The 22,219-nt window shown below is 44.4% G+C and overlaps 1 protein-coding gene across 8 annotated transcripts in view; it reads right to left on the bottom strand.

Annotated features, from left to right (window-relative positions):
* Window positions 1–15,072: 15,072 nt before the first annotated feature.
* The window catches only part of SPRED2 (sprouty related EVH1 domain containing 2), a 129,449-nt gene continuing 122,302 nt past the window's right edge, over window positions 15,073–22,219 (bottom strand). For all 8 annotated transcript variants that reach the window (XM_072937625.1, XM_072937622.1, XM_072937621.1 and 5 more), the window contains 2 exons: window positions 20,858–21,007; window positions 15,073–18,368 (listed from right to left, as the gene is read on the bottom strand). In XM_072937625.1, the coding sequence (XP_072793726.1) occupies window positions 17,703–18,368; window positions 20,858–21,007 (816 nt within the window). In that variant the 3' untranslated portion in view covers window positions 15,073–17,702. The remainder of the gene's footprint in view (window positions 18,369–20,857; window positions 21,008–22,219) is intronic.

The raw sequence follows: 22,219 nt of genomic DNA, 5'->3' as shown, positions 1-22,219 counted from the left end.
TTACTATGTATCATCATCAGTCTTTTACTAGAAACAGTAACCAGTTGGATAGAATTTCCTTTGTCTATTCGTGTACCTTCTGCTTTTGTTTCATTCCCTAGTTCCTCAGGGAAAATTTCTCTCTCCTTCAACTCTTTTCTTCACTGTTTGACCCTCCTTTTTGCTTTCTTTACCTCCTTTTAATTTGTTTACTGCTTTATTATAAAGGCTACAGATGAACAGCCAGATGAAGAGGTACCTAGGGCGAAGTCTGGAAGGGTCCCAAATGCAGGGGCTTCTATCCCCAGTGGAACTGGGGTCCCTACCCCACCCCCACATGCGGATGTGTTCACCAGTCAGGGAGCGCAGAGGTTGTTTTTAGGATCACTTGAAACTCTGGGTGACAGGAGCCACGCTCGGGTGACTTGTACTGGGCCCCACAACCCCACGTGGACCATCATGTCAGCCCAGGGGGACCCCCAGCACCCTTTGTTCCAGAAGCAGAGGTGCCGCCGTGACGTGCTGTGATGGAGGTTTGTCCTCTCCCGTGTGGGATGCTCTGCGTGAGGGGTCGCCGGCGGCCAGTAGCGATGCCACAGCACCAATGAGGTTTAGGAAGTGCTGAGCTGAAAAGGCCATGGATGGGGTAATTGAACTGGTGTCAGACACATAATGGCTGTGAGAGTCTTTCCTCCCTCGTTTGGGAAGAACAGCCTTCTTGTTTTCCCTCACATCCTCCGTAAAAGCTCAAGGAGAAAAGGATGTCCGCCCAGCTATCTATCAACCCTGTCTGTTGAGTAGGAGTTTTGGGAAACCGTATGGAGAAGCACACTTTTAAAGAAGGTTTCGGAGACTGTTAATAGCAGTCTGGGCAGGGCACAGGAAGAGGCAGATGAGTGTTTTCCACAAGATGCTGCCAGGTGATAAAATATTAAATACAGTAGCAACACTTGCTCTTCAAGGAATGGTCTTAATGATCCTGTCAGATCTCTGGGCGCTGTGGTCAAATGGACAGTGAGCTTTGGGCTTTACCAAAAATAGCTTAATGGGTGCCATGAATGGATGCCAAGAACGCTTAATGGGTGCCCGGCCCTAGGCTCAACTCTTCTGCATGATCTCATTGAATCCTTACAACCATCCAGTGTGGGAGGCACTACCATTCTCCCCATTTCATAGATGAGGAAACTGAGGCTTGCCCAAGATTGCAGTTATGATGACATGAAGCTTGGCTTGAGGTCTAGGATTGGAATCCAAGGCCAGTGTTTCCTTTCTTTACATCTCTGATTTAAAAACAAAAAATTGTAAGGAAAACAGTATACATCCATACATGGTAAAAGATAGTACCAAAGAGCTTACAACGAAAATTAATTCTGTCTCACCAGAACCCAATCCAGATGCAGCCACCATGACTGGTTTCTCGTGTTGCCTTCTGGCTGTATGGAATACGCATACAGATGTGTCTGTGTGTGTACAAATGGTCGTGTGTTCTCCACACGATGTGCACCTTGCTTTCTTCATTTAATATGTCTTGGAAGGTTTTAGCGTCAGTACAAAGAGAGCTGCCTGACTTTTTAAAAATTAATTAGTTAACTTATTTTTAATTGAAGTAGATTTACTATGTTGTGTTAGTTTTTGGTGTGCAGGATAGTTTTTCAGTTATAAATAAATAAATAAATAAATAAATATATACATATATATATATATATATATATTCTTTTTCATTATAGGTTATATTGAATATAGTTCCCTGTGCTATACAGTAGGACCTTGCTGTATATTTATTTTGTATACAGTAATGTGTATCTGCTAATTACAAACTCCTAATTTATTCCCCCCACCAACTTTGGTAACCATAAGTTTGTTTTCTAAGTCTGTGAGTCTGCTTCTGTTCTGTAAATAAGTCAATTTGTGTCAATTTTTTAGATTCCACATATAGGTGATGTATGTTATTTATCTTTCTCTGTCTAACTTACATCACTTAATATGATAATCTCTAGGTCCATCCGCGTTGCTACAAATGGCGTTATTTCATTCTTTTTATGGTTGAGTAGTATTCCATTGTGTATATATACCACATCTTCTTTATCCATTCTTCTGTTGATGAGCACTTAGGTTGCTTCCATGTCTTGGCTATTGTAAATAGTGCTGCTGTGAACATTGGGATGCAAGTATCTTTTTGAATTAGCGTTCCCTCCAGATGCATGCTCAGGAGTGAGATTGCTGTATCATATGGTACTTTGTTTTTAGTTTTTTAGGAACTTCCATACTGTTCTCCACAGTGGCTGCACCAAATTACATTCCCACCAACAGTGTAGGAGGCTTCCCTTTTCTCCACACCCTCTCCAGCATTTCTCGTTTGTGGACTTTTTAATGATGGCCATTGTGACTAGTGTCAGGTGAAAATTTATTGTAGTTTTGATTTGCATTTCTGATAATTAGCGATATTGAGCATCTTTTCATGTGCCCATTCTGCCTGGCTTGTAAACGGCTGCATAGTAATTTGTAGTATGGATATACTGAACCTTAACCAATCCATTCTTTAGGGACATTTAGGACTTTCTAGATTTTTTTTCCCCTTTCTAGATTTTTGCCATCAGTAACAATGTTGCAATATTCATCCTCAGGCAAATGCCCCCACATGTGTGTGAGCAGCATTGTACTTTTGATCACAAGAGCAAGATGACATCCAGGGAAGTTGGGGTCACTCACCAGGTCACTGACTCAGAGATTACACTTCTGTCATCTCCAGGACACTGAGCATGGCACCCAGGGACCATGCAGGCTCTTAGCTTTGGGTCAACCCATCCGTACAGCCCTCCAGGTTTGACAGTAACAGACTTCAGCACTGCCCAGTGGCCTGGGGACGTTTCTGAATGAGAATAGGAATGTGGATAGCAGAGGTTCCTCTCTCCAGCCACCATCTCATCCCAAACCCTTGGGGCAGGAAAGGTCATCGGTTCCACCTGCTTCGCCTGAGGAAGCAGGGGCTGAAATTCAGAGAGGTGAAGCAGCTTGCCTAAGGTCACACGGTAAACATGAGGACTGGGGGGCAGGGCTGGAGCAGGGTCTTCCATCTCCTCGAGCACTGCCCACTCCACTGTTGCCTCACATCTCAGGAAGATCTTCTCAGCAGAGCTTTGCCTCTTCTCTAGTTTGTAAGGTTTGAGAAGATGCTGAAGGCTTGCCCGGGCCCAGGGGAGAGGGTGCAGGACTGCTCAGCAATGCCTGCCCTGTGTGTAGGAGGATGTTGTCTTCTTGTTACCTTCTTGCCTTCCTTTCACTAGAGGGAAGCAGACTTTTTGTCTCATGTTGATGTTTCTTATCTAAACTGCTGTTATCTTTGTATTGGTCAGGGGAGTCTTTGGTGGTAACAAACAAACCCAAAATTGTATTGGCTGAATACCAAGATTTATTTTTCCCTTTCTCATTCCTTCCCGACTCAGGCTACTCCCCATGTCAGCTGTTCACCCTGTAGTGACTCAGTGACCCAATATGCTTTTATCTGGTGGCTTTCCGCCTCAGTGGGTGGCCTCCATGATTGCCCTGGGGGAGGGGGACAGTGCTGGGGAGGGGCGGGGTGGGGAGAACACAGGAGGGTCACACACTGACTCTTAAATGCCTCTCTGGGTCACTTACGTTCATAGCCCATTGGCCAGAAACAGGCATGTGGCCACACCTAATTGCAAGGGAACTGGGCACCGGTGAGGGCATGGGACATGGGTAACCCTGAGCAGCCTCCAGTGGGGCCAAGTGAACGGGGGCTGCGTTAATAGGCTTGTTGCTGCTATTGTTAATCATAGTAAATCTGGGGACCAATGTTAGCTTTTGGGTGCTACTCAATTGCTAGTTCTTCTGTAGAGGACTTTTATTTTTCTTAACCATCTTATTGCCAAATCAAACAGATGCGCAGAAACCCCCACACAACAAACATAGAGCTTAACCACCGAAAGTTATTGCAAGGCAAACATTCTTGAAATTGCCTCCCAAGGCCAGAAACAGAACTTAATGGTAAAATTAATTGTTGTAATTTTCGGACTCAGGACTCTACTTCACCCAAGTTGAGTCTAACGCAGCTTTGGAAAAGCAAAGTTTTGAATTTCAGAGGTAAGATGTGCCACTTTTATGTCAAGGGCTGTCTAATCTCGACAATGAACTTGTAAAGTGCCAGTGACGAAGGCCATGAGGAAGTCCTCCCATCTCCCAGGGAACATGAGGACAGGGATGCAGGGCGCTCAGGGAAGCAGCTGTCAGACTCTCCCGGGGTGCCCTCACTGCACTTGGCCCTGGGGTCAGCCGGCTCCTTGTGGCCCCGGTGCTCCCAGGCAGTGCATCTGTCCAGAGAGGCCGCCACACCCACTGTGTGGCCCCTCCTCGGGCCAAACTGCAGCCTGGAGGTCAGCCCGACCTAGGGGACTCCCAGTTCTGGGCAGAAGCCCCAGCACCCCTGCCAAGGTATGTGTCAGCCTCAGAGCAGCACACCATGTTTTGGTAACTCGCAAAGGCCGAATCCTAGAAAGACTGCGTGTTCCTGGCAGCTGGCCGCCCAACCTTGGCGATGTTCAGCCCTCCTCCAGGGAGCCCGACGCACCTGCTGGGAGGCAGCACTGGGGAGGGTGCTCCCATCTAGCGCCGTCAACGCATATTTCCAGGCTCAAGTCAGACTCGGGAAAGCATGGCTTTCTCCTGACCTACACCCTGGTCTCCCTGCACCCGTGAAGCCACGGATTCAGTTTTTGATAGAACAATGGGCATCTCCACAGGACAGGTAGCAAATCCGTGCTGCCCTGATCCAGCCCAGACTCAACCCTCCTTCTGAGGAAGGGGCGAGGCACCAGGGCCTTCTCCCTTTTCGGAGCATTTGGAACAAACTTCCAAAATACCAGAGGCTGAGTGCAAACCTCCTTGGCTGTCATCGAGGGGAGTGATGAATCATGCAAAACGCGCAGTTTCTCTCGTCCCAAAATACTGCATATATACTTACATTTAGTGTCATTTTACATGTGCAAATTTTTTTTTTTATAATTCTTTCCTCTCTCGCTCTCTTTTTTTTTCCAAACCCAAAACACCAGCTGTAAAACCCACTGCTTCCTTCCCCGCCAAGTCTGCAGGGTAGGAGGTGGCGGCAGCAGACGGCACAGGGCTCCCTGCACTCTGAGTCAGGCCTCCCTCCCAGTGGCTCGCTGCCTGCAGAACCAACTTAAAAGCTGGTGAATGGCACTTAGGGGCCCACAAGCAGGCAGGGAGGCCTGAAATATTTGCAGAGGCGCACACTCTGTTTGGAGAATGAAAGGCTGCTATGTAAATATCTGAGCCCCATTGGGGCGAGGCAGCTTCAAAGTGGCTTCTGCTTGTCGCATCAGGCCAGCAAGGAAGCAAGGACGTTCATTCAAGAGCAGCACACAGGCACCACACCAGAACTTCCTGGCCCCAGAGGGTAGACTCAAAAAGGGACCACAGCCCCTGGTCCCGTGTTTCTCCTCTGCTGCACACCGCACGGCGTGGTCCTGTGACGGCCTACAATGTCAGCTTTCAGGGCTGGGCAGACGGGATCGATTTTCTCTCTTTTGGCAAGGAAAGACGTTTTTGGAAGACACTCAAAAGGCAACCATAGTTACTAATGGAGCAGGGCGAGTAAAAGACAGGAGTCGTTGTTACCCAGGCTTGACAAAAGAAGAAAAAAAGGTCAGATGGTTTTTACATCAAGCCACAAATATCCGTCCCGAGGACACCCAGGTGAGTGCAGAAGCAGACCAGGCACACCCGACATGCCCTGCAGCATCCCCTAAGATCCCCAGAAAGGCTCACACAGACGTGAAACCTGGCAACAGCCCTCCGACCCAAGATGAGGCCAGCAGCCAAACTCCAGGCAGTAACCACATTGTCCACTGGGATGCATTTAGAATAACATTCTTGGATTTCGCATGATTTGTGTTGCCCCCTCTGAGCCAGAATGGGACAGACAGCCCCCCAGGAAGGAAGGAAATAGTTTTACTCAGTCTCTTTGTTGGTGATCATCTTCCACCCAGGTGGACAAGAATTGTCTTCCAGGTCAGAGTGAACCTAGTTTCATCCTCCTTGTCTGCCTCTCTCCAAAGCAACAAAGCCTGCAGTTCCCAGCACACCACACAGTGTGAGAGCAGGCTGGCTGCAGGCGTGCATCACCACCTTCAGAGATGTGATTGCTGGAGGAAGTGTCATCATCAGTGATGGAAGAGCGAAGGGTGCCGGAGGGACTGCTCAAAGGTCTGCAGATTACATTTGATTCTCCAGCCTAACCAGAGATCTCAAGTGCTGAGCAGAAGAGCAACCCCAGACTGGCTCAGAGATACCCCAGGCAGTGCTGACCAGCATGAGTGTCTGAGCCAAGCAGGCTTCGGTCCCCGAGAGGAAGCTGCCAGCATCCAAGTAGGAGGCTAAGGACACTGCACTTAGCTCATCTGATGGCCAAGGCTGAGCCTGGCTAGAGGGCTCTCCATATGATGGAAAAATACCAACAGAGGGCTGGTGAAAAGACAGCAGAGCCTGAAGGAGAGGAAAACTGCCCTCAAGAGCTGGAGACAACAGATCTCTATGAATGTGACTGTTCTACAAGAAACAGATGCTGGTCTTAGATAGCGGCCGCCCTGTGTCTTCTGAAAGATGCAAGAAGATATGGTCTCGATGGAGCTGGGGAAGAGGAGCTGAAAGGAACAAAACAGTCTGAGATATGAGAAAAGATACAAAGAGAGCTGGCTAAAATAAGATAATACAAAGGACCCGAAAGTGAAGAGCCAGAGTCATAGCTGCATTTGAAGAGAATGGGAGCAGAACTGAGTCAGAAACAGCCTGTTAACCAAAGAGAGGAAGAGGCCACTAACTTTTTGTTTTCAGGACCCCTTTATACTTCCAAATTATCAAGGACCCCAGAGAGCTTCAGTCTGAGTAGGTTAGAGCTATTGATCTGACTGCATTAGAAATAAAAACCGAGAAAATTTTAAAATATTTATTAAAAATTCCTTTAAAAGTAACAATTAATAAACTCTTTGCATGGTTAACACAAGTAATGCTTGTAATGAAAACTAGCTGCTTTCCAAATAAAAAGTATTTTCATGAGAAGAGAGTTACTGGCTTATATTTTACAAATCTCTTTATGTCTGACTAAATGGAAGATAACTGCATTCTCACAGCTTTTTAAAACTTGAGATATAATTTACATATAATATTACACTAGTTTCAGGTGTACAACATGATGGTTCAATATTTGTAAATATTGTGAAATGATCACTGCAATAAGTTTACCACCACACATGGTTGAAGTTTTTTTTCTTGTGATGAGAACTTTTATGATTTTCTCTCTTAGCAACTTTCAAATACACAATGTAGCACTATTAACTATAGTTACCCTGCTATACATTATTCCCAGGGCTTATTTTATTATTGGAAGTTTGTAGCTTTTGACCCTCTTTACCTATTTCGCCCAGCCCACCCTCCTCACCTCTAGCAACCACCAATCTGTTCTCTGTATCTGTGAGTTTTTTGTTTCTTTCAGAATCCACATAGAAGTGAAATTATACAGTATTTGTCTTTCTCTGTTTGACATTTCATTTAGCATAATGCCCTCAAAATCCATCCATGTTATCACAAAAGGCAAGCTTTCCCTCTTTTTTGTTTTAAACTGAAATATAACTGATTTACAATGTTGTGTTAGTTTCTGGTGTACATATAGCATAGTGATTCAGTTACACACATATATATACATATTCTTTTTCCTATTCTTTTGCATTATAGGTTATTACAAGGTACTGAATATAGCTCTCTGTGCTATACTGTAGGACCTTGTTGCTGTTTATAACTTCCTTCTTTTTTATGGCTAAGTAATATTCCAGTGTATGTGGTGTCTTGGTTATCATAAATAATGATAGAATGATGATTCTATCTGCATATATCTTGTTGAGTTAGTGTTTTCATTTCCTTTGGGAAAATACCCAGAAGTGAAATTGCTGGATCATATGTCCTATATTTAAGTTTTTGAGGAAACTCCATACTGTTTTCCATAGTGGTGGCATCAACTTACTTTACCCACCAATGAGGATTCTCTTTTCTCCACATCCTTGCCAACACTTATTTCTTGTCTGATTGGTAGTCATTTTAAGAGATGTGAGGTGATATTGTGGTTTTGATTTGCAATTCCCTTATGGTTAGTGATGTTGAGCACTTTTTCACATACATGCTGGTCATCTGTATGTCTTCATCAGAAAAATGTCTATTTATTTCCTCTGCTCATTAAAAATTTTTTTATTTCTATTTAAAAATTGAAGTGTAGTCAGTTATAATATGTCAATTTCTGGTGTACAGCACAATGTCCCAGTCATGCATATATATACATGCATTTGTTTTCATATTATTTTTCATGAAAGGTTATTACAAGACATTGAATGTAGCTCCCTATGCTATACAGAAGAAATTTGGGTTTTTTAATCTATTTTTATATGTAACGGCTAACATTTGCAAATCTCAAACTCCCAAATTTATCCTTTCCCAACACCTCCTTTCACCCAGTAACCATAAGATTATTTACTATGTCTATGAGTCTGTTTCTGTTTTATAGATGAGTTCATTAGTGTTCTCTTTTCATCTTTTTTTTGGATTCCACTTATAAGTGATATCATATGGTATTTTTCTTTCTCTTTCTGGCTTCACTTAGAATGACAATCTCTAGGTCCATCCATGTTGCTGCAAATGGCATTATTTTATTCTTTTTATCACTGAGTAATATTCCATTGTATAAATAGACTAGAACTTATTTATCCAGTCAGCCGTTCATGAATATTTAGGTTGCATCCATGTCTTGGCTATTGTATATAGTGGTGCTAGGAACAGTGGGGTGCATGTATCTTTTCAAATTAGAGTTCTCTCCCAGTATATGCCCAGGTGTGGGATTGCTGGATCATACGGTAAGTCTATTTTTAGTTTTCGAGGAATATCCATACTGTTTTCCATAATGGCTGCATCAAGTAGTTTACCACCAACAGTGTAGGAGGGCTCCCTCTTCTCCACACCCTCTCCAGCATTTCTCGTTCATGGACTTGTGAATGATGGCCGTTCTGACTGGTGTGAGGTTATACCTCATTGTAGTTTTGATTTGCGTTTCTCTGATAATTAGCTATATTAAGCATTTTTTTCATGTGCCTATTGGTCATTGGAGAATTGATTGATTAGGTCTTCTGCCCATTTTTGGATTGGGTTGTTTGGTTTTTTGTTATTAGTTTATATGAGCTGTTTATATATTCTGGAAATTAAGCCCTTGTCAGTCTCATCATTTGCAAATATTTTTTCCCTTCTCACAAGTTGTAATTTTGTTTTGCTTATGGTTTCCTTTGCTGTGCAAAAGCTTGTAAGTTTAATTAGGTCCCGTTTATTTTTGCTTTTATTTCTATTCCCTGAGTAGACTGCCCTAGAAGAACGTTGCTAAGATTTATGTCAAAGAATGTTTTGCCTATGTTTTCTTCTAGGAGGTTTATTGTGTCTTGTCTTATATTTAGGTCTTTAAGCCATTTTGAGTTTCTTTTTGTGTATGGTGTGAGGGAGTGTTCTAACTTCATTGATTTACATGCTGCTGTCCAGTTTTTCCAACACCACTTGCCAAAGAGACTGTCTTTTCTCCATTGTATATTCTTGCCTTTGTTGAGATTAATTGACCATAGGTCTGTGAGTTTGTTTCTGGGCTCTCTATTCTGTTCCACTGATCCATATGTCTGTTTTTATGCCAATACCACACTGTTTTGATTACTGTAGCTCTGCAGTATTGTCTGAAGTCTGGGAGGGTTATTACCCTAGCTTTGTTATTTTTCTTCAGTACTGCTTATACAATTCTGGGTCTTTAGTGATTCCATATACATTTTAGGATTATTTGTTCTAGTTCTGTGAAAACTGTCATGCCTCTGCCCATTTTTTAAATCAGGTTGTTTGTGGTCTTGCTACTGAGTTGAATGAGTTCTTTATATATTTTGGATATTTACTTTTCAGATATATGGATTTATAAATATTTTCTCCCATTCCATAGGTTTCCTATTTATTCTGTTGATGATTTCCTTTGCAGTGCTGAAGTTTTTAGTTTGATGTGATACCACTTCCTTATTTTTTCTTTTGTTGCCTTTGCTTTTGGTGTCAAATCCAAAAAATTAACACCAAGAACAATGTCAAGAAACTTTTCCTCATGTGTTCTTCTAGGAGTTATATAGTTTCAGGTCTTATATTCAAGATTTTATTTTTATTTTTATTTTATTTTATTTTATTTTATTTTATTTTATTTTATTTTATTTATTTACTTTACTTTATTTTACTTTACTTAATTTGTGGGGTGGAGCAGGAGGGAGGTAATTAGGTTTACTCATTTATTTCTTTTTAGAGGAGGTACTGGCCTAAGATGTTGGTAAGGCCACTGTTTTCTTGCTGATTTTCTGTCTGGATGATCTATCCATTGATGAAAGTGGGATTTGCTGTCTATTTCTCTCTTTAGGTCTGTTAATATTTGCTTTATGTACTTAGGTGCTTCTATGTTTAATGCAAAATATTTACAAATGTTATATCCTCTTATAGGATTGACCCCTTTATCATTATGTAATGCCCTTCTTTGTTTCTTATTACAGTCTTTGTTTCAAAGTCTATTTCATTTGCTATAAGTATAGCTTACCCTAGCTTTCTTTTGATTTCCATTTCATGGAATATCTTTTTCCATTATTTCACTTTCAGTCTCTGTGTGTCTTTACATAGAAGTGAGTTTCTTGTAGGCAGCATATAAGATAGGTCTATAGAGGTACATTATAATTAAAAGATTAAAAAGTTAAAGACGAGAAGAGAATCTTATAAGCAGGAAGAGAAAAACAACTTGCTACCTACAAGGGAAATGCCCTAAGGCTATCAGCTAATTTCCAGCAGACACTTTGCAGGCCAGAAGGAAGAAGCATGGTATGTTCAAAGTGCTGAAAGAAAAAACTTTCAGCCAAGAATTCTCTACACCCAGCAAAGTTTCCTTCAGAGTTGAGAGAGAAAAAGCTTTTCAGACGAGCAAAAGCTAAAGAACTTTATCACCACTAAACCAGCACTACAAGAAATGTTAAAGGGACTTCTTTAAGTTGAAAAGAAAGGGCATTAATTAGTAACAGAAAAACATATGAAAGTATAATCTCACTGGTAAAGGTATACATAAGTATATAGTAAAATTTAGGATAATCTAATATTGTAAAGGTGGTGGATTAATCACTTATAAAGCTGAAGTATGATGTATGAAGGTTAAAAGACAGAAGTAGTAAAAATAAAACTACAATAATTAGTTAAGGAATACACAAGATAAAAAGGAGTAAAATATGACATCACAAATAGAAAACGTAGTTGGGAGAATAAAAATGTATAGACTTTAAGAATGTGTTCAAAGTTAAGTTGTAATCAACTTAAAATAGACTTTTTAAATATAAGTTGTTATAGCTAAGCCTCATGGTAACCACAAAGCAAAAACCCATAGTAGATACACAAAAGATAAAGTAATCTAACTAGACCACTAAAGAAAATGATCAAATCACAAAGGAAGCGAGCAAGAAAGGAACAGAGGAACTACAAAACAGTTGAAAGCAATTAACAAAATGGCGATACATACATACATATGCATAATTAATTTAAATGTAAATAAACTAAATTCTCCAATCAAAAGGCAGAGAGTGGCTGAGGATGTATTTTTAAGTAAAAGCAAAACAAAAACAGGTTTTAGAGCAGTATAGATAGGATGCATTTTAGCTCCTCTCCAAAGAGAAAACAAATGTGCACACACACACACATATGTACACACATCTGTGTATAAATGTATAGGAGGTCTGGGAGACACACAGCGCTTACTTTTGATGAAACAGAGGAGTGTTATGGGTTGAATTGTCTCTCCCAAATTCATGCGGAGTCCTAATCTCTTTCCTCAGGATGTGAGCTGATTTTGAGGACAGGTCTTTACTAAGGTAATCAGTTAAAATTAGGCCATCAGAGTGGGACCTAACCCACTATGACTGATACCCTTATGAAGAAGGGCAGTTTGGACACAGAGTCACATAGAGGGAAGATGATGTGAACAGTCCTAGCAAACTAGTACAAGGAGAGTCTCATTTTTATACTTTGTAGTGTATGACATTTTTATTTCTATGTACATTACTTTTATAATAATCAGAGCCCTCCTCCAAAGCTTTTGGGAGAAAAAAAAAAGAATGAGAAAAGAGACAGAATGAGAGGAAAAGAGAACAAGGCATGACTATCATGTAATTGGTTTTATTCCGCCTTTATAAATTTGCAGAGGCTGCCTCCTACTCTCTGCCCCCCAGCCCCACCCCCACCCGCCCCCAGCCCCAGCCAGCGCTGCCCTTTAAGTGGTCAGCTTGCTTCAAAAGAGCCACGAGCACTGGTGGCTGCTCTAGCTAAGGAGATGGGAGGGCCCTGATTTGCAAGGTCACAACTGGTATCTGGTGGTGCAAGATGTCTCCAGGGTCCTCTCCTTTCATTCCACCCATCTGGTTCTGGCCCAAACAAACAGACAAAGTGTGATGTTTCTAACCATCTCACCCCACAAATCAGAAAGCCCAGCAGGCCTGTAATAAGACTGCCTGCAAGCAGCTGGCATGCTTTTATAAACTTTGGCCCCTCGTTCTCATGGATGGCACTGTGACTGCTTGCTCGAAAGCCACGCTAAAATAACAAACCACCCGAGTCTCTGGAAAGCAGAAGTCTTCCAACAACACTCTTTCCTGTGGGAGGATCTCCTGATTTCCTGGGGAGTGTGTGTGTGGGGGGCCCACTGTTAAGGGTGGGTGGCAACCAGCAGTAGGAGAGCAGCAGGGAGAAACAGGGAGTCAAGGACGCTGACTAACCCCAAAGGCTGCAGGAGAGGGGCTGCGGGTTCAGGGCGGCAGCTCCTGTGCATTGGCTCCTGAGCAGTCAGCCTGCCTAGTGCCCCCCTGCAGCCTTCACAGAGGCTGTTGAGGTATCTGGGAGAGCCAGCGAGGAATCAAAACCTAATTTAAAATTGCAGAGAGGTGAAGAAAAAGAAATCTCAACATACAGGTTGTAGGTCTAGATACTTACAAATACCCACGATGGCGTCAGCCTCCTGTGCTTCAGAAAAAGTTGTCCTCTCTGGTTCTCGATGCCTTGTCAGAAGAGAGGAGGGACTGAGGAAGGAAGAAGCATTCCGTGCACTGCACTCTCACTGTAGCGTGAACTGTAATCATTTAACCTGGTGGCATGCTGAGGGTGGGTGTTATCCCATTTGTCCTACCTGGGGAAACTGAGCCTCAGAACAGTGACATCACTTGCCCGAGGACTGATGGTAGTAATGGCAGAAGACTGTCCAGCGACCGAGTTAATGTGGTTGCTCTACGTCTGCTTCCTCACCTGTAAAGTGGAAGTGAACCCTCTACTCTGCAGAGGGTTAAAGATGATGGATGTAGTGAGCCCAGCTCCTGGCTAAGCATGCAGAGGACCAGATGACAAGCTCATCCTGAGGTAGCCCCATGGGCCCAAGAGAGCAGGGAGGACTGGGTGAGGCTCTTGCTTGGTGCCCACTTTTCAAGCCCACAAAGAGGGAGCAGGTGAGCAGAGCTACCAGTGAGTCCGGGAAAGGACCTGGGCTGCGCAGTTTCCTGGTTTGGTCCTTGCCTCACGTGATTGTGGGTTACCTTAGTAACCGATGCTTTCTAAGCCTCAATTCCTCAAACTTAAGCAGGATGATGGGAGGGACACGCCTCGCAGGGGGATGAGGGTCAGGTAAGACCTGAGGGCTCCTGCCCCCTGCAGCTCTGGAGGTGCCTTTCAAGTTCTCCTCTCATTTGAAAAAAAAAAATGAGAGCAATTTATTCAGGATTAATTGTCATAATAAATAAATGCATGTATTGTCTTGGCAGATAAATTTTTACTTCACCAATTCTCCCGCAGATCAATCACTTGATTCCATCAAACTTCTTGAAAACGTGTTTTACATTTGATGTTTTTATTTCTTCCATGGTGACTCTTCACCCCACTATAATCTGGCTTGTGCCCCTCCTACTCTAATGAAAGAGCTTTCATGAATCTAACAATCTTTATTTTGACCTATCAATGGGTATGTTTTTTTTTAATTCAAGTATAGTTGATTTACAATGTGGTATTAGTGTCTGGTAGACAGCATAGTGATTTAGTTATGCATATATTCTTTTTCATTATAGGTTATTACAAGATATTGAATATAGTTCCCTGTGCTATACTGTAGGATCTTGTTTATTTTGCATACTGTGGTGTGTATCTGCTAATTCCAAAACTCATCTATCCCTCCTTCTGATAATCTCTTAATTACCAATCTTCATGGTTAGTTTCTCTCCTCAGACGCTCTAATTTCTAGCATCTCCTGTTGCTTTTCACCTTTGTTGGTGGCTTGGAAAAGTGGACTTTTGGGAAGAGTTGAGACTAGGCTGGAGGGGACCCTCTACATGTCTCTTTTTAAGACCCCCACTTGTTTCTCTAGAGAAGGCGCTGGAACTTTCTCTGTGAACCCTTAGAAGACCCACAAGACCCTACACTTTCCTTCCTCCAGGAGATTGTCCCTGTAACTTTTGAACATCCGAAGAGCCCATTAGGAACTGAAAGTGGGCCAAATACCACTGCAATCGAACCGCTCTGAGACCAAGGATCTTGCGGTTTTAACAACTATGTTCTGTGAGAAACTGTCTTCCGAATTCCACGCACACGCGCGCGCGCGCGCACACGAAAGCTTCAGCAGGAACCAGTGGAAAACAACTGAGAGGAAGTACAGCTGTTCCCTCTGAGGAGCACGTGTGGGGGAAGCCAGGCCGCGGAAGAGGGGGTGTTCCCCGGGCGGCGACACGCAGCATTCTTTTCACTTGAGGCATCCGAGCCCGAGGAGCGGCAGCCTCCCCGGGGGAATATGACATAACCACGGGCGGGAAGGGCCTCACAAAAAACAGGCCGGTGTCCACACATCCTTCTCCAGAGGAAACCCCTTCCCATCCTGTGTGCGAGAACTCCCACGTCCGCAGGGGCTCACCCGCCACCCCGTCTCCAGCTGGACAAAGAGCCCGCAGCCAGCCCTCAGATAGGATGTGTTTGTATTTACACGGTACATTTTAAAGCAATGGCTACATTGGTCATACATATTAGAAACCATAAAAAAAAGTTAAGAACTAAAATGTACATCATACACTTGTATATATATTTTTTACACAGAGGTAAAAAGGCTTATTATAAAAAAATCAATACAACGGGGTTTTTAGTATACAGGTAAAGAATGAATTATGCTTCAGGCACTTTAATTTGTTAATGTGAGCAAACAGCTTGGTGGAGGGGGCGGGGACGGGGGTCGGTGGGGGAAGCTTCCAAACAGAAAATCTTTTGGTTAATGTTTTGTTACCACAGATACAAAAATAAAATCTGAATAATTTCTCTCAGATGATTGACGTCAGTATGGCAAAGCTGACTGGGAAAACACTGCACGCTGTTCAGCTGCAGTGTGGCAATTAGAGAGACGTATTTACATAAATGTCCCCATGGCTGGGCTGTCCTTGTGCCCTTAACCGCTGCCTTCTTCACAAACCAAAAAGGATACGCGGAGTAAGACTCACTAGCGTTAACTCTTCAAAGGGGTGGAAGAGGACAAGGGGGAAAGGAAGATAAAAACAGATAACGACTAACTAGCGGTGACAAACAAAAAGCGGCCGGGGTATGTGTTCTTCTTACTGAAATAAATAGGGGCACTTGAACTGCGGTCGAACAAAACATATATTAGTGTTGTGCTTTGTAGAGGAGACCTTGAGAAAGGGCCTGAGGAAACGCCTCAGGTCTGGGGAGAAGATGGTCTCTGAACAATGTCTTGAGGCTGCTTGAAGGTTTTCTAGATGTTCTCCAGGCTGGGAAGCGGCTCTCTTCTTGCATCACCAGATTGACAGCTCGCTGCTCCTGTCCCAAACCGGAAGGCAGGCCCAAGCCAGCCACTCCAACAAATGAAAACATCTACAACGGAACTGGTAAGCACACTGGGTATTTACATGGATGATCTGATAAAGAAATGCGATGTGCTCTCAGGCAAGCTGAAAGCATTCCCATGAAGGTAAGCGTGCCTAGCACTGTCCCAACACGACTGGCAGCCTGGAAAAAGAAAACAGTCCCTTTCCTTGAAGACTGATGTCCTGTGTGCAACAGAGAAGGGATGGGGGCGGTGGGGAGAGAGGGATCGGGCCGTGCCCTGAGCTGGCAATTACCACAGGAAGATCATGGCAGGAAGATCCGCCAGCGTTGACAAGCCTGTCCCCTAGGGTCTCCACGACATTCTGATTGTACTATGCTAGATACAGGTAACAACCACGCTCCACTTTTCTTTCTGCAGTAAGATTTGGCTATTCCTTGCAATATATTAGAAAAATACTATTTTCCAGCTAATTAGAGGCCTCCCACGTGGCAAGTCGCCAGGTAGACCCAGCCTGCGGACCTAACCATCTGTGCACCCGAAGTGGTAAGTCTGGGTTTGGAGTTGCAGGAGAAAGACACTTAGGCTTTGGAAGGGTTTTTACATATGGCCTTGTTTTTTCCCAAGTATAAATGAAGAATTTGATGACGTGAGATTGAGTCCAAAATGAAGACAAGAACACAAACCCATGAACAAAATGCAACCCACCACTCTTCAAATTGATGACATTTAAAATTTCCCCCAGTTAATAGAAAAATAGCCACTGAGGGGAAAAAGTTCCTATAGTGTTATTTACCACAACCTCACTGTTTCTCAACTGGTCTGGGTTTGGAGAACACCAGTTTGTGTTTGAATAGACGATTTGGTTTGCAAAACCATGAGCAAAATTTCTTACATCATTTGCATTGTCTTCTAATATTGCTAAATTTTTACAAGTGGTGGCGACACAATTTTAAAAAGTTCTACATTAGGGGTAACTGGGGAGGCTCAGAGAAACCTGAAATCCCCCTTCTAGCCCTGGTCCGAGAGGATGCAATGCAGTTTAAAGAATTTTCCTGATTCTCACAAGTTAATCTGAAGTTAAGGCTCAATTCTCAGTCATTTTACAAGTGAATGTTTTGCATCAGTGAATGACGGATTTTTCTGGGGGGTGGGGGTGGTGACAGAAGATGAAGGATGGGCTCAAGATAGAAACTGCAGCTTACATGGGAAGTTTGGTTTCGAAAAGTTAAAGCGATCTTGCTTTGTGGTAGAAGTTTGTTAACTAGCTCACCTCCTGTACAGAATAACTGACTGCAGGTTAAAATACGTCTGGTAGGGTTTCATCATCTGACATCCCATTTCCACAGGAACCCGAGGAAGCAAGTTCGTGAGCAACAGACAAGCTGAACCAAGAGAAAAGATGGCCTTCGGTGCTCTTGGAAAAACCAACAAAAACCCACCAAAAATCAGCAGTACCCACTGCAGGCACCTTTGAACTGGAAGAGGTGGGCAGGAAGGATATGAAATCAGCACAAAGCATGAGACAGTAAGCTTGATTACAGATCGTTAATAACACATCAGCGTCTGCGCGGAGGTTCCCTTCCTTAGAACACTGTGCGTGCGAGCGTGGGTGGCCGGGGGTGCAGAGTCCACCGGGCAGGTTCCCCGGGCCGGAGCGGCGCCTCAGGTACCGGTGAGCGGGGGAGAAGATGAGAGGATGGAGGAGACAAGTTCCCTTGGGGCTGTGGATGGAGGAGGGCGAGGGAGGGAAACCAAGTCACACAGCCGCTTTGTGCTTCCCCCCGCAGCACCTGCACATCACTCCGCAGTGGTAGCAGGCCCGCAGGGGCAGGTAACAGCACATACAGGGGGCCAAGAAAGACAAGGCAATAAGAGCCATCCACCGGAGGCAAAACTTCTCGTCGCTAGTATCGCACGAGCACGGGTCTGTATAGTCTCCCTCGGGGTCCGACATACAGTGATAGAGCATGCTGTCCGCACACCACATACAGCTCACCCGGCGGATGCAAGTTCTCACGGAGTCGGGCGCGTCCTGACAGTGGCCCCTCCGGTTCTCCTCGTGGTTGAACATGTCCCGGCAGTACTCGCACCGGGAGCGCTCGCCGTCCTCCTTCCGCCGCCGGGACTTGCCCCGGGAGGGCTGCGTCTTGATCACGCTGCCCCCGCGCCCTTTGGGGTCCTCGCCGAGGCCAAAGTCTGAGGAGTCCACGTAGGGGTAGTTGTAGTCGTGCTTGGGGACCTCGCCCTTGGCGAAGCGCACGTAGGAGTCCGCGTCCTCTGAGGGGTCCAGGTATTTGCCCCTCACCGGCGCGTGCCGGTAGTCCTCATAGCCCGTCATCCAGATCTTCTCCCTGGGGTTGATGCGCACAATCTCCTCGTCGTCGTCCGGGAAGCTCACCTGGCGGTAGGGCCTTGGTATCGGCTGCCCCAGGAAAAGGAGATGTTATTTTATAGCAGTGGCTAAACCCCTCCCCACCAAAAAACCAAAACCTCCAGTATGCATCTTTCACCTTTACAAAACCATTTCTTATTTTTTCCCGTTTTTTTTCTTTGAAGTATAGTTGATGTGCAATATAAGTTACAGGTGTACAATACAGTGATTCATGATTTTTAAAGGTTAGACTCCATTTATAGTTGTATATTACAAAAGACTGGCTTTACGACTAACCCATCCTGTAATTACTGCATAGCTTGTGGGTCAAAGACGTACTTCAAATTATGAGTTTCAATCCCTTCCCGGGTCAGGAAATCAATTTGATGGGTCGAGACCAGCATTTCCCCTCTTTTTGCTGACGTACTGCCATATATGCAGGAACGTGTACACACTCTTAAGAATAAAGTTTGAATTTTCAGAAGCTGAACATGCCCAGATCAAAAAGCAGAACTCGAGTCCTCCCTAGGACACCCTCACTTCCCTTCAGTGACCTCCCACCCCTGAGGTGATGGTGGTCGCTAGCCTGATGTCTAACAGATTAGTATCACCTGTTTTTGCACAGTACGCACTGTTTTGTAACTGGCTTTTTTTCTTTTTTTTCCCAGTGAAACAGAGGAACACTGGACTGCACTGCATGTTACAAGGTAAGTACATTTCATTATCGTTGTGTATGTAACATGTACACTGGGCCATAATATAAAATGCATGTCTCTCTATGGGTTGTGTTCAAAAAGGCAAAAGGGGATACCAGAAACCATAAGGCTCACAAGTACCTTATAATCTGGTTGGGAGGATAAGATGCTGCGACATGAAAAGGTTCTAGAGGCTGACTGCCTGGGCTCGAATCCTGCCAGGATTTCATAGGTAGTACGTGGCAGAGCTGGAATCTGAGCCTGGGAGGGCCCGACCCAGAGCCATACCCTGTAGCCTCCAAATCCAACCTGTATTCTCCCTTAGGATGAAACAGTCATTTCTGCAGGTGGTCCTGCTAGAGTTGGCATCAGTGCCTTGTCCAGAGCAGCAGGCGCTTGAATAAATAGTTATCGAATGGATACAGGTAAGACTGCCTTGCACAGGGCATCCCAGTTGTGGCAGACAATGATTTTCTGCCTTTGAAGCCTTTGAGTATGAAGGCTTTTTAAGGGGTGAGGAGCATGGCTCTGAGTATGGAATTTACTAGCAAGTCACTAAGCCTCAGACTTGGTTTCCCTGACTATCAAACCATATAGGGCTATTGTGAGAATGAAGAGAGAGAATCCATCTGGTGTCAGCACAGGGCCTGTCATACAGAATGCACTTGATACCTGTTGCCAGGATTGTCATTATAATATTGTCACAGAATTTATCAAATGGCAATTAGATTTACCCACCACTTCCCATCAGACTGTGAGCTCCTTGCTGGCAGGGGCCAAGTCTCACAGGCTTTGCCCTAATTCCTGTCAGATTCTTGATGTCAGAGTTTCCCCAACTTTGGAAAATCACAGTCCTACAGTATTTGCAAACAAATCTTGGGAGCTGACACAGACTCTGCTAATAATTTATTTTACAAAGTACGGAGAGTCAAAAAGTCAAGTCCCATCCACTGCTATCATAATGTGATTTTGATGCCAAAATATTAGGAAATACACAGTAAAATGATTTTGAAAAAAAGAGTCATATAAACCTAGCTTTATGTTTAAAAAAACCCCAGTGCCTCATGCTTTTTCTCTCTTCAAAGTAGAGTGGTGGCCACATCGCCCACAGTTTAGGAACCTGCTCCAAAAAACAGCTGCTTGGTAAATATTTGTTGAATTTCTGAATTCCAGCTATAGCTAAAGCGCCCTGAGCCAGCCTGGGTCTGCAGCTGGCAATGCCAGGGGGCTTAAGCCAAGTGTACAGTATTCTGTTTTTGAAGGGGGATAGTAATTAGGTTTATTTACTTACTTATTATTTTTAAAATTATTTTTTAACGGAGGTACTGGGGATTGAACCCAGGAGCTTGTGCATGCTAAGCAGGCGCTTTACCACTGAGCTACACTCTCCCTACCCCAAGTGTACAGTATTCTGCAGTCTTGAACGCAGCCCTGTGCTTTCACACAAAGCCAGGAGGCCGTTTGGACAGAGGAATGTTGGAGGCAGCAGTGTCCTAGGTGAGCAGAGCCCTGTATTTCAATCTTGTTTCACTAGGGTCTCTCTCTCTCTCAGCCTCAACTTCCTCATCTATAAACTGGGGATGCCGAGGACCTGCCTTATCGGTAATTTGTGAGGGTAAGAGGAGATAAGGCACATAAAGGGTTTGGCCATGTGTCTGAAAATGCACAGAAAACTGAGTAAGGGTGAGCCGCCCCCACCCCTCCAGAGTGGCGGTGTGGACTGCAAAGCAGGAGCCCAGAAGCAGCCCAGGCTCGGGCACGTGGCCGCACAGGAGGGGAAGGAGGCCGTTGCAGAATCGGGAGCCATCCACCCCTTGACCTCCGACGAATGAGCCTGCCGCTCACCTGTTCGAGGTGATAGTGGTCTGTGGGGTATGGGTCGTGGAGGTGGCCCAGGGTATAAATCCTCCGGTGCTCACAGGATGTGGGCGAGGAGATTGTCCGAGTAGGTTGTTCCCTCTTCTGAGACGAATTAGAAGAACTGTCTGTAGCTGTCTGCATAGGAGGAGGTAACCAAGAAGTCAATTTAAAAAAACAAAAACAAAAACCCTAACACACTGTCTACCCTGACTTGTGGCGTCTTGCTGGACTTCCTGAAATCTCGAGTTTATCCTGGCTGTGGGAGGCACAGGACCCCTGAAGGGCCAGATTGTATAAACATGACGGGCAGAGAAACCCAGCCACCAGACCCTGGAAAGGTGGGTTTGTTTTCTCAAATGTGGGAGCAGCGACCGGCGCTGAGGAAGGGCTCACCGCACCAGACCTCCCGCTGGTGCGTTCCAGTTTGATCAAGAATGGTCACCTGTTTGTGGCCCTGGCTGCGAGGTCCTCGAGTGAGCACAGGAGAGGCAAACAAGCAGAAATCAAAGCCATATGTTTCTCTGTGGGTCTAATCCCAGCCTGGGAAAGTCTCAGAGATAAGGATGCGTCAGAGGTATTATGGGTCCTGGCTTTCTAGGAAGGAATTTTGTAATCTTCAGCTTGGAGGCAAGCGTGGGGGGTCACTTTAAACTGGAAGTAAGATGGATGCTTGCAGAGAGGGACGAAGGCCACCATCTCTGGGGGTGAGCACAGATCTGTTTTCCCAGGAGAGGCGACGAGTTCAGTTTGGAGCCTCTGTGAGGGTATCTTTGGAAGGTGATCAGATATCAGGATGCACTGTGGCTGTGCGCAGAGCAGGGGCCTGATCGCCTTTCAATATACCTACCACCTAGGTGCTTCGTGTTCCCAGGTGAGTCCAGGAGCCGCAAGCTCATTCAAGAGCTTTGTTAGATGCAGCTGGCACCAACCTTTAAAACCAGGGCACCTCAGAAACCCCACTGTAACTCCCATTTCCTTACAGTGATGCACCCTTTTTTCTTCTTTTTTTCCCCAGATAAATGAAATGGTTTCCTTGAACTCTAGGTGTCCTATTTGTGGTAAATAACTACAAACTCCTCCTTGGCTGTTGCTCCTCACTCTTAAATTCCCCTTATCTCATTTGCAGATTTCTCTCCTTTTATTTTACTGTTTTTTGTTACTCTCACAGATCCTTTTGGGGGCAAAGCAAGGATCAAATAGACTTAAGAAAGTTATTTTTACCTCTTCCCATTTATAAAGTAATAAATGCTCAGAAAAATGGGATTGCAAGCATTCAGGAAAAAGAAAAGATACCCGTATTTCCATTATGCAGCACAACCACTGTTGGTTTTTTAAAGCTTGGTGGAC

The sequence above is a fragment of the Vicugna pacos genome, chromosome 15 (genome assembly GCF_048564905.1).
Source record: "Vicugna pacos chromosome 15, VicPac4, whole genome shotgun sequence".
Lineage (NCBI taxonomy): Eukaryota > Metazoa > Chordata > Mammalia > Artiodactyla > Camelidae > Vicugna > Vicugna pacos.
Note: the sequence above shows the minus strand (reverse complement) of the source record. Positions and strands in the feature narration are given on the sequence as shown.